The sequence below is a fragment of the Opisthocomus hoazin genome, chromosome 4 (assembly GCF_030867145.1).
Source record: "Opisthocomus hoazin isolate bOpiHoa1 chromosome 4, bOpiHoa1.hap1, whole genome shotgun sequence".
NCBI classification, from domain to species: domain Eukaryota; kingdom Metazoa; phylum Chordata; class Aves; order Opisthocomiformes; family Opisthocomidae; genus Opisthocomus; species Opisthocomus hoazin.
Genome location: NC_134417.1, coordinates 29505881 through 29524651, shown reverse-complemented (window position 1 = coordinate 29524651; position 18771 = coordinate 29505881). Strand labels below are relative to the sequence as shown.

The 18771-nt window shown below is 38.0% G+C and overlaps 1 protein-coding gene across 1 annotated transcript in view; it reads left to right on the top strand.

The window, feature by feature from the left end:
- The window catches only part of RNF13 (ring finger protein 13), a 42867-nt gene that overhangs the window by 10236 nt on the left and 13860 nt on the right, over positions 1-18771 (top strand). The window contains exons 3-8 of the mRNA XM_075418495.1: positions 424-504; positions 5720-5845; positions 9121-9208; positions 10979-11069; positions 12430-12535; positions 16214-16307. Of these exons, the coding sequence (XP_075274610.1) occupies positions 424-504; positions 5720-5845; positions 9121-9208; positions 10979-11069; positions 12430-12535; positions 16214-16307 (586 nt within the window). The remainder of the gene's footprint in view (positions 1-423; positions 505-5719; positions 5846-9120; positions 9209-10978; positions 11070-12429; positions 12536-16213; positions 16308-18771) is intronic.

Here is an 18771-nt window from a genome sequence, read left to right as displayed (position 1 = left end):
TACAATAAACTACCTGTTAAAAGCTGTTCTTCTCTGTACGCAGGTGAATTCAAAGCAAAACAAACCCCTGGCTCTTCACATTTTTGGCTTTTTGGAGTTGTTCATAGTTTCTCTTCTCCAAATATGATGGTGTTTGAATTGTAGACAGTAGAAAGAAAGATTTAATGTACAGAAAATTTAACGAAAGATCTGTTCCTTACTTTCTTGTTTTGACAGCTAGGTAAGAAAAGAATGATGTTGTCATGTGAGTGGAAGACAAGCGGAAGAAGCAATTTTGTGATTTCGTTGACATGGTTACAAGAGGGTCCTATGTCTGATAAATATTTTAATCTAAAAAACAGTGTTGTTTATTTCTGTATACGCTTGTTATCTATTTCTCTCTTCTCGCAAACCTGAATTGTCTTTATTATTTATTTCTCGTAGTATAACCTTGAAAATGGAACACAGACCTTTGATGATCTACCTGCTAGATTTGGCTACAGACTGCCAGCAGAAGGCTTGAAGGTGAAAAAAAAAAGAATAATTATGTATATATCTCTCTCTCTCCCATATCTACTGAACACTTCTGTAAACTAAAAAAGATAAAAGTTATTATAGTACTGAGGAAAAATAAATACAGAACTAATTAATTCATCTATTGCTCAAGCATAACAAATGTACAGAGGGTCTGAAATGAACTGTTGGCTGTGAATGGGAGATTCCTCTCCTAAGAAGAGAATTTTGGTAATCTGACCTTTTGTATGTGAGACAGAATTTGCAGAACATTTTTAATAAATAAATAAATTAAAAATAGCTGAATGCTAGGAATCTAAGAAGGTAAGTTTCATACACTGTTGTTTTCTCCAAAGTTGGTGGCAGTACTGATACCTGATGTCAGTTACCTTGTGCTGGTATCAGTGGATGCCAGATTGAATTTTGTCTTGATTTTTTTTTTTTTTTTTAATATTTGGAAGATTTGTTTTCTCTCTAGGTTTATATATTGGCAGGCCCTTTCACACTGTAAAGTGTGGAAAGGCAAGAGGGATTATCTTCCTTGCATGCGGCCCACATTCAGAGTGCTGTGTAGAGGAACTGTAGTTCATTTTCTTGGGAAAGTACAAGTACTGTTGTCAGCTTGCTTCCCTCCCTGCATTTCTTAAGCAACTGAGTGGAGAAACTCAGGGGCTGCAGTTCTGCCTTAGCCCCTGCGTGCTGTGTCACATATCTGCTGGCTGTGTAGCAGGTGATGGAGCATGCACCCCCTCCTTACACAGGTTCCCTCCGATTGCAGTCAGCACCCCGTAGCAGGTGAGGGGTTCCCAGTTCTCCCAGTGCTCCTCTCAGGCATGTGTTGCATTAATGCTATTTTATTTTACTCTGTATCATGAAGTGGGGAAAATGCAGATAGAGCGTATGCGCATTTTTGTTAGTTATCTGTTAGAGTCTTACACTCCAAATAAAATCGTATTGGAATAGGAATGCTGTGACATGACTTGAAAACTGCTCATAGGATTATTAACAGAAGGCAGCAGTAAGTGATAATATATTGAATTAGCAGAAAAAGCACGTGGGACTTTTATTTTTTTAAATTTTGTTAATCTGGTGTTCTTTGGTATATAAGAACTAAAAAACATGTAAGTATTACAACATTTTAAATTGTAAAATGCACCTAGTATTAGGGAAGGCAGAAGTAAGGATTTGCAAATGTTAATGGAACCGGAAAGGGAAAAATCATCTTGACATATTATGCAAAGTGATTAATGTGCAAAAAATGCCAAAGATGGCTGTAACCTTGGGAATACGTATAGGACCTTATCATTATTTTTACACTAAATTGGGAATTCTGAAGACCTAATGTCTTCTGAAATATGGCAGCAAGCATGTCTTGTACAGTGGTATAATTCCTTCTTCGTGTTTCTGGCGTGATTAATACACTGGGAACGCAGTAAGATGTGTAGATGGACTGAATGCACTTAATAGAAGGGAAATTATGTTCAAGATGAAATGAAGAAGGTTAAATAAATGTAGCTTCCATAAGCATCAATGAGAAGCATGTTCTACTTTTCCTGACTTCTGCTGAGGTAGTAGCTGTCCATACACTCTGGTGGCAGTAGTCAGTAACTGATGTAAAGACAAACTCACTTTTATCTGTGTAAAATAAGATAGAGGAGGACAAAAAAAAATTACTTAAATGATGTATGGTGATGTTAATGTTGTAAACTGGTTTCGTTAGTCTTGCTTCTTAAAGAAGTATTTAAAAGCTAGATGAATATCCAGTTCAGTTATAGTCTTCACATCCTGTGAGGTAAGTTTGTTGATGAGGTGGTGTAGCTGATGCGTGTTGTTAAATGCTGGTGTGCTGTGTTGAATTCAAGAGCAATGGGCATGCTGCATTTTTCTCCTTGCCTGACGTAAGATGCCTATGTAGAGATGTGAACAGTTTACTTCCTCTAGGATCACATTCTTGCAGTCAGTGTCAGTAAGTTTGTTCATTTCAGATAAAATTTATTTTCCATTCCTCTCCTGTACTTGAAACGCTCATCTACAGGGAATGGAATTTAGATTAGCCGTGTACACAGTTTAGTACTTGTGTGAAGTCCAGGTTTCATTATGAGTTCTGTTTGTGGTTTTGATTTTTGGGGCTTTTGTGGTGGTGGGTGGTTGTTTGTTTTTTTTTCTGTTTACTATGGAAGTGGCTGCATGGAGTCAGTCTTGTGGTGGTAAGCTGTTTGGCTGTCACTTCGGACAGTGTATGAGTAAGTATTTGTGACTGAGATGTGTATGTTTTTATTTTGTGTAAGAATTCTAAGCTGTAAACATACTTAGGCAGATTACCTTTCAAGTTCTGGTGAAGGAGAATTGCTATCATTTACACACCTGTGGAGATGATAAATAACACGAGGGCAGAGAGCTGCTTTCCTGTTCATGCTGTCTGTAGCCTGTGTGTCCCCAAAATCTGGCTCTGCAGCATCGTTGATGTTGCAATGCTTGTGAGTAAACAATATGCAAAAAATGAAGCTGATGTGAAGATACAAGGTTGGATCACTTTTTGATTGCATGGTGTCCTTTTAATCCTAAAGAGGAATAAATTGCTCTAAGAATTCCTCTAACTCTAAGAATTCCTCTAACTCTAAGAATTCCTCTGCAAATGAAACCTCAGGAAGACTTGCTTTTCATGCCCAGTGGGTTTTCTCATGGGGAGAGGTGGCGTTAGAGCTATACAATTGTTTACTGACTGTATTGAGAAACAGAGGGCGACTAAGTGATTTGCCCAAGTAGTGAGCCAGTTTAATACATCAAAAATAGATGTAAGGAGCTTGGATTCTAACCTTTTTAAATGTGAGACAGCTCTGTCTTAATTAAGGTACATCATCACCTGTGTAGAAATAATGAGTTTCAGCCATGAATATAATACTAAATTTTTTTCTTTGTTTGCATTAAGATTTCAATTATTTAAAAAAAAATGCTATGATGTTGTTTGATATAGTAGGAAAATGGTGTACTCTTTCAATGCTTATGATTAAGATTTATTAATGTACAACTTGTAAAACAGTCTGTCATATCCTGTGATAATTGGTGCCAGTTTTGGTTTGTGTGCTCTGGTCATAAGGGGGTCGGTTATTTTGTGCCTGTGTCCTTAGAAGAACAGCTCCTCAATTAAAGATACTTCAGAATGTATTGGAACAATCCAGTCTAGTCATAGTTAGCCTTCGGTTTCTGTGTATGCGTTTCTTAAAGTGTAACGTGATGCTGTGTGATTTGTGTAAAACTCCGTAGAATGCAGTTGGTTCCAGACTCACCACTCTGGTTAAACAGAGTAAATGCTTTGCATGAAACCACGTGACATAAGTAGCATTTGCTGTATGAATCGGGAACCTTAGGGACCCAAGTTTGGCTGTCAGCAAATCGGTGTAGAATTTTCAGTGGATATTGCTTTTAATTGTTACAGGCTGTGTAACGTTGTGCCCGTCACCACAAAGTTGGCAAAGAACAGATTGCTGGTGCAGCTTCTCTGCCAAAAGGGGTATTATTGTTACAAAAATCTATTCCTCAAAACAAAATTGCTTCTCTCTGTTGTGGGTTAAACTTTATGAATAATACATATTTATGGATAAAATGTGAGATATATATAAACCGTCAGTTTAAATGTACATTTTGTATATAAACTGTCTATATAAAAACTTATATTTTATATATCTGATAGTTTATATGTACATTTATATACAATTATATGATTATATATAATCATTATTATTTCTACACAGGTGATGACATCTCTATTTCAAGCTGTCAGTGAAAACTGAGAGTTTAAAGCTCTTAAGGATGTATCTAGAACTAGAGCAGTAATTTCTTGAGCCCATAGCAATGCAGCTTCTCATGATTTTTGTTTGCATAAAACAAATCACTTGTATTCTTATTTGCTAGCAATTCGCCGCTCTCTATCTGTCTGATAATTTGCTCTAGCTTTAAAACTGATTTAAACAAGTGTGAATCTTGTAGGAATATTCTTATGTCAAATGATACTCTATTGCATTAGCATCCAAAAGCCTCTGTCACACTGTGACCTTGTTGCACAAACACCTTACAAAGTAATTTTTCTGAAGAGGTGTATTTCAAATGAAGGGTAGACAAAACCTCCTCTAGGTGTACAGTCTGGATTTTTCTGTGTCTTGGTAATCAAAATCTGTTGTGAAGAGTCTGCCGGAAAGGAATCTCATTAATATAAGTCTAATTATTAATTAACTAATTGATACTAATCTAATTAATAAAGAAGCTCATTTTCTGGCGATGCAGAGATTTGACTAAGGAAGCAAGCATATTCTAGTAAAGGAAAAGGGGAAGGTCTGTTCTCCTGAGAGCTAGAACAAGTAGCGTTGTGCAGTGTGCGTGGTACTCGGTTGGCATTTGTCCTGTGTAAATTCCTGCATCAGCGGTGTTTCCAGAGCGTTTCCAGTAGTAGGGAAGGAAGCTCAAGGGAGTGGTCCACCCTGAAGTCACCACACCGTGGAGGGGGACTAGTGTCACTGCATTCTGTATTTCGCTGAGCACGTTTCCTCTGAGAGAGGCTGTAGAATTTTTGAGATGTTAAAGCGTGAGGTTTCTACTCCAGACGTTTTCAGTGGTGAAGTGCTAACTCAGTCACCTAAAAACAATCCAAAGATTGCTTCAAGACTGATACTGCCAGAATTTCCTACTTCTGTGAATCTTTCAGCTGTAGCAGGTTTGGGGATCTGTAGTCTTTGCTTGTCATAGTAAACCAGCTATTTTGTGTGCTACTTAAGTGCTGATTACACACACCTAATTTTCTTCATTTTCCCCTTTGAATTGCCAAGTACTAAGTTTGTGTTAGTGCTTCTTAGGCTATTATACTTCATTTTTCTTGATTTGTATCCATATGTTTTAGAATCATAGTACCACAACATTAATGTGGTATATGCGGTCCTCTTCACGCTGAATTATACTGCAAAGTCTGAGTTAGGAACTTCAGATGATATAAATGGAAAAACTGAATTTTCTTTCTAACTTTCTAATTCTTTACAGACGTAAAGATTTGGATGAATCAAGATAAATAGGCAGGGATGCAGCATAAACCTTGCTATGACATTGGACTGAGTTGATAGTAAGAATTTAGTTAGCTATTGTACGAAAACGTACAGTTTTCATTCCTTAATACTTGTCTCCCAAGCCTTTTGTTAACACAAAGAGAAATGAACCTCCTGTTTCTGTTCCTGTTTCACAGGGATTCCTGATAAACTCAAAACCAGAGAATGCATGTGAGCCTATAGCCCCACCTCCGCTGAAAGACAACTCATCTGGTGTTTTTATTGTGTTAATTCGAAGGCTTGAGTGCAACTTTGATATCAAGGTAAGACTTCACCCCCTGTTTCAAGGTCTTAAAGAATTTACTGGTGCTTTAGAAAGATGTGTGTAGCTAACATCAGGGTAGATACTGATGTGAAGGGAAGGGAGAATTTTGATTTCCACAGGCAGATAAAGCAGTATTGTAATATGATTTAGTTGAAGATTACCTGTTTGTGAGCCCGCTTACGTGGCAAAGAAGGATGATGGATGCTGCAGTTTGTAATAGAAAGCATTCAGTAGCAATACCAGCTTTTCTTGCCAGTTAGACTCTTTGCTGCCAGGGTTCACAGGGGAGATTAGGGAATAGAGATAACCTAAAAGCACCTGAAATCTGCAAGCCACTTTGCTGATTTGTTTTTGTTTTTAATAGCTGGATCATCATCTTGTGGCTCACACTGAGACCAATGAACAATGGTAGTGTCAGTGTTGGTTGATGGGGAAGAAGAGACAGTGCACTGCCAGGTGGAAGAGGCACAAGTGGCAGGATGAGAGTGTTTTCAAATGGGTACAACAACTAGGTGTTATGTTATGAAGTACTTGTATTGTGAAAAATTTGACTTGCAGCTGAAGTGGAGTATTCCCAGTGTTATTTTAAAAATATAAAATTAGAATTATTTGTGTTTGACAAGAATGTATAGTTTTCTTGAAAATAACCATGATATATGGGGCAGCAAAGGATGAAGGAAATCCATGTGTTGTTGACTTTCATGAACTAAAACGACATCCAACTATTGCTGCTGTGTTTTGTGTTCTGTTATGTGGTATTGTGGCTAAGCATGTAAATTCTACCCAGAGTGTAGATTCCAGCTGTAGAGGCAGCCTCACTGCTCATGTAATCTACCTTACTTCAAAGTTAGGAATGTCACATCTTTTGTACCATGAATCCTGTCACCGTGTCTGTATATGGCTTAGTGGGAAAAGGAAGGGCAAATGACAACTTGTCTCTCTCGTGTCCTCTTTGCTTGTCTGGTTGGTGGGACGGTATTACTGCGGAAGGCACTGTTAAAGGAACAGGTCAATTTTCCTAGTGGAGTATGTTTTTAATCAGAAGTACAGCAAATGTTAGCTGCAAACAACTTGTTTTGTTGAAGAAGTTGGCATTATGACTGAGCCTTCAGCTTTTTTACTCTGGTGTTCAATCAGAAAAATCACATCTTCCTTGCTGGTCATGGAATTCTGAGACCCTGAGAAGCTTTGTAAAGCTGCTCAGCTAAAGGCAGGAGTCAGGCACGGGTAAGATGTGCAGAATTGCTTTCCCACATAGCTATCAACTTAGTAAATGTGAACTCTTGTGGTTTAATTTTACACATCTTGATTTACCATGCGCAGTCAATGAGTGTTCCTTGCAGAAAATTTGGAAGATTTGTAGATTACCATTGAGGGCTTTCCGTGGTCAGTTCTTTCAGGATGAAGTCACACTAGCTCTGTATCTAAGCATTTTTTGGTTATGTTTTATATTTCATGTAATACCCATGGAAAAGTGGATTCCCACACATTATTAGACAAAGAGCAAGGTAGAAGCGGATCCGAAGTTCCAAGGCAAGCATGGCTATCTGTGTACTGACTAGCCAGTGAATTTGCTTTTCTATTATGTCTGTTATGTTTCTATTAAATCATTTCACCCACTAGAGTGTACGGTATTAAAATCAGTATGAAGTATTATGATGAACTCTCACTTAAAAAACCCCAAAACCCCAAAATACTATTGCAGTATTGTGTTATATAATTTCACACATACTACAGCATTTTACCCTGAAGTTTCTGCCGGGAAGTGGTATGCGCACCGAGATGTGAGTTATATTATGTGTCAGCTACTTGACTGACAGGATGCAGATTTTGACAAAAACAGGTGTTTGTTTGAAAGTCCTGTCTCTCCTTGTGTTTTATATTGAAAACTACAAGTACAGGTACATAGCTGTTTCTTGATTTTCATGTATGAATCTTTTATTAGGCCAGAAACTTTCTCCCCTTCCCTTTTCTCTCTTGGTGTCTAGTGAGTTCTTACAGAAAAGATTGTCACAGTAGAAGGGTAAAGGCTGGAAGCAAGTGGAAGCAGTTCAGAGCCTTTCAGAATGTGTCTCCTCACTTGTTGTAACTGGTTTTTACAGCTGTTTGTGTTGGTGACCAGTGTGGGAAGGGACTTTTCAAGAGAGGGTGGTGCTGTGCTTTCAACTCCTGCACAATTACAAAATTTCTTTAAGCCTGCGTTTAGGGTCTGGTCATCAGTGATTCATTAGGGTTCCCTAAGATTGGTTGGTGCGTATGTATCTTTGTAAAGGCAGTGCTGTAGTTGGTATTTGTTGGATTAATAAAGCTGTTGTGATGCCCTGATACCAGAGTGCTGCAACTGTTCTCCAGTTTCAAAGGTATTTAAAGCTGTGATCTTCTGTTCAGTTGTACTTAAGGGTTGTTTGTTTGTCCATTATATAAATATGTATTTGCATTACAGTCTCCTTAAATACATGCATCTAAGTGGAAATAAAAGCTAGCTGAATTCAGAGAAAGTCTATCCAGCTATAGCCAAGCTTATTACGTGGTTTTAAACAGGGGTTGAATTACAGGATGAAACCCAGATGTTCCTCAAAGGTTCTGTAGTGCTTTTTGTATCATGTGATGAGTGTTTTTACTGTCGCAGATGCATTAGAAGCAATATCTTAAATGAATAGTTGTAACTTAGTTATGTTTACATTAGTGATAGTCACTGCAGCAAATGCCATTTACCTAGACCTTTGGCTTTGCTTGTATTGACAAAAAAGCCAGTATAGATCAGAAATGTAACATACACAATATATTTATAGTTTTGTACCCATATTTACAATTTTGTACTTCTCCGTAAGAAAGCTTCTGATACCTGGACGTCAAGTAAGATATTTCCATATCTCTGAAGGCACAGAAAACATACTATTCGTGTGACTTCATCAGCTATCAAGTGGTAATTTCTAGTTTACCAAAGCAAGTTAGTCCCTTTATTTTCAATTATGATTACAGAGTATTTTTATCTAGCCATAGAAAGTTTTTAATCCTGTTCTTAATATATGTTAAAACTATCTGTCTGCAGACAATATGGAATTATTTTTCTGGAAGAAGAACATAATTATATGAATGTAAGAATAAGGCTGCTATTCTATTTTGGAAGGTGACACTTGTTTTCGAAGTGCAAATTGTGTTGTGCTAATATTTATAACTTCCTGAAAGTGTACCTTGTCTTAGACACTACAGACAGGTTACTGTATTTTGAAGTAGTAGTCTTTCTAGTACATGTTTTTGTGTGGCTTACAGGTTTTAAATGCACAGAGAGCTGGATACAAGGCAGCTATAGTTCACAATGTGGATTCTGATGACCTCATAAGCATGGGATCCAACGACAGTAAGTACAGGTATCACTTCTTCTCTCCTGTTTGAAAATCATTTCACCCACTAGAGTGTATGGTATTAAAATCAGTATGAAGTATTATGATGAACTCTCACTTAAAAAACCCCAAAACAGCAAAACCATCACCAGCAACAAAAAATCCCAGGAAAAACCCACCCCAACCAGAAATCCTCCTGTTTTTAATATTTTAAAATGCAAGATATTCATATAAGCACATATACTTGTGTATTATTTGTGGCGTTAAGTTTGTACATTCTCTGAGTGTTTCTTTTGTTTTTCCTTTAAATTTTAGTTCAGTTGTTCTGGGTTAAATGGGTACATTTATGAGAGATTTATATGACTGACGTGGAAAATAGCTGATGTGTTGTTAATTAAGTAGAAATACAGGAAAAGTAAAAAAACTACTCTTTTGGAAGGAAATAAAATTTTAAAATAGTGCTTTTTAGTATTTGTTAGTGGTTCCATTTTGTTGTTGTACTGTTGTGTACGTTTTTTTGTTCCTTTGGACAATGGGTTCTAATTTCATATGAATACCGAAAAAGAATGTTTAGAGACCAGTGTGCCTTTTTCTGATTGATTCTGATGCTAGCTATTCCAATTTTAACCTTGCATGGAGTGAATATGTTCAGAATATCTTGTAATTAGTCAAAATGTTGGGTTTGTTTCATGGTATGTGTTTTTTGTCTGTAGTGCTGTTACGACTTTTGTTGTGGCATTTCTTTATTTTTGTCCAGTTTTTCAACTTGTTCGGTGTGAAACAAGAACATAAATGAGAACAAAAAAAGTCTTTCTAAGTAAAACACCATTGGGTAAACTAGGAAATGAACTTTCAGCAAACTAAATGGCAGCCAGGTAGCTCAGAAAGCTATGCTAAAGTGGTTTTAATGAATTCACAACCCATGCGCATCGTATTTTAGGTTTCACTGAGAAATCAAGATGTAGAACAAGTTCACAACAAATGCAGACTTGGATAGTGTGAGGTGACATTAAGCCAAGTATGCTTTTGCTTTGGGGAACCGGAATGCTTTCATACTGACTACACTCGAGATACTTTGACCCTTAAATGTGAAGCAGTAAGTCAGAGCTGCAAATCAATATAAAGTAAAGCCAAGGAAAAAGTTTTCTAGAATATATATCTTTCAATAATTTTTCATTTCTGCTGCATCTTTTGAGCTTATTATTGCCCTCACTAGTAAGCAGAGAAGGGGGACGCAGTTCCATCCAGTTTCTTGAGACTGAAATAAAGATGTGGGGTTTGTTCATTCTCTTCTTTCTTCTTTTTGACCTTTTCTAGCCACAGAGGTTTCCAGTGTTTTCATTTATGTTTAGGGTGAGAAGGAGGGAAGAAAGATGAATTAAAACTTATAGTACCAGATCACAAAGTCATATAAATTGCCAGAAATTCTGGAAATCAATGGAGCTGTGTCACTTTATCCAGTCTCTGAGTAAGAACGATGTTCTGGTTGCACTTGCTGTGGTGATGCCTCTTTTTTTGTCAAAAGATTTTGATTTTATGCTCCCTTTTAAATGCTCCATTAAGAATTTTGATTCTATACCTGCAGTGAAGTCCCTAGATAACTTGGTAGGAAAAATACCACTTCTGAGATGATGTGAAAATGTAGCATGCATGTGCTTCAGTTTATGCATCATTATGTTAAAATACATCTTCACATGGTAATAGTCTCATAATGTTCAAGTCTTACGTCTTAAGAGTGCTTACAGAGTTTCCACGTAATAATAGTTTTCTTGCTTTTTTTTGTACAGTTGAAGTTTTAAAGAAGATTGACATTCCTTCTGTCTTTATTGGTGAGACGTCAGCTAATTCTCTTAAAGAAGAATTTACTTATGAAAAGGGGTAAGTTACCCTGCATACAGCTGTGTTGCTCCTTGCATTAAGTCATTGCCTCTTTTTAATATTTATGGCTTTAAAATAGGATGTTGCAATGACAGAGGCTGTAGGTATTCTAGGTTAAACCTTGTGCCTGAGAGCAATGGGCAGAAAGCATTTTAAAAATTAATATTAATTGCTTTCCTGCAAGAGGGTTACCATGTATTTATCAAATGTTACTCCTTTCATTTTCATATAGCATTAAACGTATGAGTTTAGCTAATGATCTAGGAATCACAGAAATGTTTGTGAGAGTATGTGTATTTCAAATCTAAAGGTGGGTTCTTTTTACAATATGTGTCAGTTCCCATTGAAGTCAGATGCTGGTCTTTAAAAAAAGAATTTTAAAAAATCATCCTTTATTAATAGTTCTAGAACAAGTCAGAGAACTTGCTATGCTAGGTGAATTTTCAGGATGCATTTAAGATGATTCTAATGGGCTGCATGATTAGGTTTGCACTGCTGCTTTTCTGCTTTTAAGTTTAAAACTTCAAAAAGAAAAGCACTGTGAGGACAAGATGGTTAAAATATATACCTCACATAGGATGGAAAAGGCAGTGTGTTTGGTATTATTAGTCTAGTGATCTTGCTTCTTCAGGTCTTTCTGATGCCATTTCACTAAATTAGAAGAACTAGTTTGTGTCATTCTTAAGTAGACACCTTACTGATGAAACTACTTGATAGGTAAAGTGTGGCTCCACGTGAGTTTGGTTATAGAACTACTAACGGTTTTATGCATTGTACCTTCTCAGGTGTTTCTGACTGCTTGTGCCAACAGAACAATAATGGGATTTTGCTTCCTTAAGTATCAATAAATACTAGTAATCGCATAGCCAGTTGCTAGCACTTGTATTGAGTGCTCTAGGAAGATTTGTGGTTAAGGTACTGTAATTTGTTGACTCCCCAGAGGGCAAAGGGTGCACTTCATGCTTCAGGATTTGAAACTAAACCTCCCATATAACCCAAAATGCTTTAATAAATAAGAATGATTTCACAGTATCTTTTGATAGTCATGTTACGTTTTTCTTGTTCTGCTATCAAAGCAGCTAGGAGGTTGTTTTCCTGGTTGCTTTAGATTTGTTTATGATTGAAGTCAGTAGTTTTAACCCAAAAAGTGTTCTAAGAAACATTATTTTACCCTTTAATTTAATTGGCTTTATGCTATGTGGATATTAGCTGAATTTTCTATGTTGTTGTGCACAAGTAGGTATTCCTTTGGTGTGTCTAGCAAAAAACTTTAATGTGTTTTTTTATTGTATTTATTTTTTAATTCGTTGTTCATGAATTTCTAACCTATTTAGAAAGTGTTACCTTTTTCTCCCCACAGTGGCCATGTTGTGTTAATACCAGAGTTCAGTCTTCCTTTGGAGTACTACCTAATCCCCTTCCTAATAATAGTAGGGATCTGTCTTATTCTCATCGTCATATTTATGGTAAGTTCCTTCTTTTAATAACATTTTTTCTTTCAAATGAATCATCATAGAACTGTCACTTACTGAAGTTAAATGAAGGCACACAGTAAAGGAACACCGAAAGCTTTGTGTACTGTACATAACTGTACCATCCTTACGTATAATCCTTCATTTTCTCAGTACAATAAACAGGTGCAGGATTTTGGCAAAAGGATTTTAGGAGCTGTTAGGATGTTCTACCTGGCATATAACCACTCGCAAAGAATTGTCCTCACTGCTACTCTTCCACTGCAGAAGCGCTTTCTTTTTCGCCCCATGAAGAATGACCTGTCTTGTGCTGGAGTATGTTCCACCATACCAAACTCGCACTGCCTAATGAACGCTAGTAGCATTGTTCCACAGTGCAGGCCTTACTGCAGGTGCAGTAAGCAGTCATCAAGCTCAGCATGTAGCATATATCTTACAGCATATAAATTACCTATAGAGGTTCTCAGTTGGGCATGTGTTTCCTATGAAAGGTAAAATAACATAGCTAGGTATTATTTCAGAATACTTAGCACTCCACTTTTTGGAATCTCTGCTGGTCTCTGACCAATTTATTATTTCACCTTTTGATAAAAATGAAGTAATGCATCAACTGTTCTATAACATTTTCTCTACATATTCCTTTCTGTGTTAGTGGATTTACACTGCAAGTTGTGTATTTCTTTGACAATCCTGGGCATATTTGGCACAATCAAAATTGCAGCAGCTCTCTGAAAACAAGGCAGAAGTCATTAACTAGAGACGATGTAAAATTCACCAATTCTTTGTCTGACCTTCTGGGGATAACCTTGATCATAGAGGACTTTGTCTCAGTTCTGTCAGTGAACCTATAGCCTTATCATCGTATCTTGAAGGTCAGCAGTTTGAGGTAAGGAGAGATGGTATTTCTAAAGGAGAGCAGTCACCAGGGATAATATTCTGTGAACATCTGTTGTTCTGAGACCATCAGTATTCCAATTTGAGCCTCACTAATCTGCTTATAATGCACCTAGTCTGAAAACTCAAACAAAATATTTGTTATTTAAGAAATGGAATGAAGAATGCTAAGAAAGGGACTGTAGTATCATTTTGAAAATCATAAATGTAGGCTTTGCACCCTATCAAAATACAGTATGTGAAGCACTGGTAATTTTTCAGAAAGATACTAATTAGGGAGTGAAAAGAAAGGAAATAATAGTTAGGGGGTCTGCTATTTGAAGAGTGATTTAGAAGGTTACCTTTGAAGAGAAAAATACATGAAGGAGGGGGGACATACAAAATCTGTAATCATGAGGAGTGTGAGCTTGACTTCTATCATGACCACCACTGTGGAAATTCAGAAATAAGAGTTGAAGAAATATCTTGAGAGTAAAAAACGTATTTTTCTTCAAGAGTTTTTCACCAGTTCAGCTGCTTTTGTTTTTAGATGATGTTAAGTTAGTTGAAAAAATTCCTTATGGATTGCAGTGCTGTCATCTTCAGGTCAAGAAATAAACTAAACGTCAGACTGATTTGCACCAATCACTTTAACAAGGAACTAGAGCTATGTAACAAACACAAGTCTAATCCTGCTGAAAGGCTACCTTTCCTTAGAATTGCAGATGTTTCCCACAGTATGAAAACAGCACTTTTCTGCATCAAAAGTGGCATTACAAATGTTATAGGAGTGAGCTAAACAAATTTGTAAAGTGTTTGTCTTTAGAACGTGAGTTCTCTTAGCAGAAGCCATAGAATCACAGAATAGTTTGAGTTGGAAGGGACCTTTAAAAATCATCTTGTCTACCCCTCCACCGTCAGCAGGGACACCTCCACCAGACCAGGCTGCTCAAAGCCCCATCCAGCCTGGCCTTGGACACTGCCAGGGAGGGGTCATCCACAGCTTCTCTGGGCAACATGTGCCAGGGCCTCACCACCCTCAGAATAAAGACTTTCTTCCTTGTATCTAATCTAAACCTACTCTGTTTCATTTTAAAGCTGTTACCCCTTGTCCTGTCACTACATGCCCTTATAAAAAGCCCCTCTCCAGCTTTCTGTTAGGCCCCTTCAGGTACTGGAGGGCAGCTCTAAGGTGGGAGCTTCACCAGACTGCCACGACTTCTCAGATAGGATGGACAGTGGCTGAGCAACTTTATCCGCCAGTTTCCTTGGCACCTGCGGATGCATCTCATCAGGTCCCATGGACTTGTGCACCTTCAGGTTCCTTAGATCGTCTCAAACCTGATCTCCTACAGTGGGCAGTCCTTCAATCTCCCAGTCCCTGCCTTTGCCTTCTGCGACTTGGGTGGTGTGGCTGGAGCACTTGCCGGTGACTGAGGCCAAGAAGTCGTTGAGTACCACAGCCTTCTCCATATCCCAGTAACCAGATCTCCCATTTGCTTTCAGAGGGAGCTCACCTTTTTCCTAGTCATCCTTTTATCACCGATGTATCTACAGAAGCTTTTCATGTTGCCCTTGACGTCCCTGGCAAGATTTAGTTCTCTCAGGGCTTTACCTTTCCTAACCTGATCCTTGGCTGGTTGGAGAATTTCTCTCTATTCCTGCCAGGGCGCCTGTCCTTGCTTCCACCCTCTGTAGGCTTCTTTTTTGTGTTGGAGTTTGTCCAGGATCTCCTTGTTCATCCATGCACACTTTTGCCTGGCTTCCTCTTTGTTAAGATGGATTGCTCCTGAGCTTGGAGGAGGTGATCCTTGAATATTAACCAGCTTTGCTGGATCCCTCTTCCTTCCAGGGCTTTTATCCCATGGTACTCTACTGAGCAGGTCCCTGAAGAGGCTAAAGTCTGCTCTCCTGAAGTCCAGAGTATTGAGCTTGCTGTGCACCCTCCTCGCTGCCCAAAGGATCTTGAACTCTTAGTGTTTCACGGTCACTGTAGCCGAGGCTGCCCTGGAGTTGAGGTTCATGTTCCCCACCAGTCCCTCCCTGTTGATGAGAACAAGGGCCAGCATAGCGCCTCTTCTTGTGGGCTTCTCTGTCACTTGAAGGGGGAGGTTATCGTCAGTGCATTCCAGGAACCTCCTGGATTGCTTATGCCCTGCTGTGTTGTCCCTCCAACAGATACAGGTGTGGTTGAAGTCTCCCATGAGGACCAGGGCTTGTGAACATCCGCTCAGTCTTTGTGGTGGGGTGGCCTGTGGCAGACCCCACTATAATGTTGCTGGTCCCTGCCCTCCTGTTAATCCTCACCCATAAGCTCTGTCAGCTCCTCATCCGTACCCAGGCAGAGCTGGTCATTGACATAGAGATACTATGAAAACAGTTCTGAAGACTATGGGAATAATCCTGTAAAAGAGCTAAAATAATCTAAAACTGCAAGCAAAACCAGCCAAACTTAACTGTGTTTTACTCCAAAATGTGCCATCCCACTCTGCATGGACCTTGGTAGAGGATTGCCACAATGGCTATTGTTTTATATAGTATGGACATAATTTTTTTTTTCCTGTTTCCTTTCCAAAAAAAAGCTTGTGTATTTTCAATTTCAAGTGCTATGGTCATCAAGAACATCCTTTAGGTTTGTTTGGCTTCATCCTTGAGACCAAGCAAGAGAAGAGGTGATTTGGTTTGAACTGGGGTTCCCTTTTGATTAACTTCCTGTGAAGACTCATGAATCAAAACTTTTATAGTTCCTTTATTGTTTTACTTTACTGTTCATGCTGTCTTACTTATGTCCGTTTCCAGATCACAAAATTTGTGCAAGACCGACACAGAGCAAGGAGGAATCGGCTTAGGAAGGATCAGCTTAAGAAACTTCCTGTACATAAATTTAAGAAAGGTCAGTGGATCATTCTTTGTCTAACTAATTAGACCCCGTTGTTTTTAACGCCAAAAAAGCCTCTAAATTGAGGGGCTTTGTAGTTTTGGAGATAATTTTGAGTACACTTGAAATAGATAGTAGAGTTTGGAGTGAAAGTACACAAAAAGTTTCACTTGACCCTGCTCTCACTGAAATAGAGGAGTTCTAACATTTCTTTAACGGAAGCAGAGCAGACACCATATGCAGACTGTGGCTGAGATTAAAACATTGCTTAATATACCACAAAATGAGTACAAATATTCCACAAAACTTCCTTGTTGTGCTGTCGTTAACAGTGACCATAGCAGTCAGTCACAGTGATGCATCATTTCCGTTATTTGTCTGGAAACTGATCAATACTAGTGGCACATAAGTTGCCTGGCATTGTAGGGAATATAAAAACAAAACTGTCTTGTGGGTATAATCTATCTCGTTTTCCAGAGGAGCAGTCCTTTCATTCAATTGCAGTAGTCCTGTGAGGGCAAGAGCGATTCAAATTTGATGCCAAAATACTTGCTGTTGTGATTCTTTGTAGTGATTAATTTTATGCAAGATATAATGACAAGAAATAAAGCTGTACTAAGTTACTTTATTCAAGGAAGTAGAAAAGCTGCCTGAAGTCCTGCTCTGTTGTAGTCTGCTCAGAGATAGAAAAAAAGTCTAGTACATTTCTTTGCAATTTTATTTTTAAATGTGTTACCACTTTACCATCTGAGTGTTCATTTGTACAAGCTATTGCAAGACATGAGAAGAAAAGGCGGAGAAAGTACTTAATTGAAATGATTGATTACAACATAACAGATGTCAGTAGAGAATGTACTTGCCGAGGCACAAAGACCATGTTAGGGGATATGCCTGGATTCAAGGATAGAACCACTGACTGTTCTTTGCCCTTGATAAAGCCAGCCTGCATTATTAATGACATTGCGCTCACTTTGTGCAAGGCAGATGTTCAGTTTGAGCAGATACAGTTTTTGTGCAATGTTAGTCAGCCTTGTGGGCTGGGGGGAAGAAAAAAAAAAAGTTTTCTTCTGGAAGGTTGACTGAACGTTGCTATAATGACCTATTGGTATGGATTTATAATTAACTCTAAAAAAATTATCTTAAGCCAATAAAGCTAATATTAATTTTGTTTCCTCTTATTGATTCCCTATGAAATCTAATTAGAATAAAAATATGAGGTAAATTATGGTATGCTTTAAAGAGAAATTTGCAAAGAAAAAGTTGCTTCAAGAAGGTCACTTAATGTCGTCTTCAGTTAATTGTGTGCATCTGTAATAACTGTCTTGGAATTACATAACCAAGTAGCCAGTGTATGAAAATATCTTACTGCTGTTTTCCTCATTTGCCTTCCTCTTTCCTGTTGCTGAATCTGGCACAATATGAATTGTTCAGAGCTCAGTCAGTCATTGTAAAGTAAACCTGGCTGTAAATATCCAGGTATCCACTGCATTCTGTGGCTTACAAAAAACAGAACAAAAAGCATGTTTTTTCAACTAGGATTTCAGTTTCCTTAAGCGAATGATCACTTTGGTTCTACTGCTGTGAAATTAATCCCTTGCATTATTTTCTTTAAGTCCTTTGACTAAAAGGACAAAAATTGACCCAACTTGCAGTATGTTATTTGTGGACATTACAAGAAGGATCTATTGCTTCCTGCTTCTTTGTGAAAGATAGGATATCTCAAGACATTATTCCAAAATCCCTTCACTTCGGTCGTCTTGATGGTGTATCCAAACAATCCTACCTTTTGCTTTGGAAGAACAGGTGAAAGCAACTCCTGTGGACTGTAATTGCTGTTTTTAGGAATGCTGGATTTTCTTTCATTTCCAACGTATTGTTAAAAATCTGTTCGCATTGGAACAGATTGAAATGTTAATCAAATAGTGAAGCTAAGACACTGTAGATACTGGTTCTTCTCTTTGCACTGCTTTTTATGTTGTGAATCACTGCCTCATAAATAGTTTCACTGTATTGTAAAAGGGGTGTTAAGGGAAAGTTGGCTTTAGTGGGTTTCTAGAATTTAATAGGTTGATAGCCAAAGGACGATGTAGTGAAGACGGTTGTTCTGCAGGGATGATTGCACTCTGACACACCTAAAGAGTTGTTACAGCGGGAAATACAGGAACCGTCTCTAAACAGGATTTGAGTCAAATACCACTGTAACACATGGGAGTGTTTTACTAATTTCAGTGGGCTTTAGATCAGGCACTTGGCATTTCTGTAATGAGTAGAGAATGCAGTAACAAAAGATGTGGCATTGACTATCTTTGCAAAGTTGTAATCAGCAAGCCTTGCCTTTGAGTAGTTCCACAGAATGCAATGTACACTATATCAATATCTATTTTCTACACAGAAAGAGTTTTGGGGAGAGGTGGTGTTGTGATTCCTTATGAAATGGATTGCATTTTGGTCATAGAAAAGTCAGTGGGAGTTGGCATCT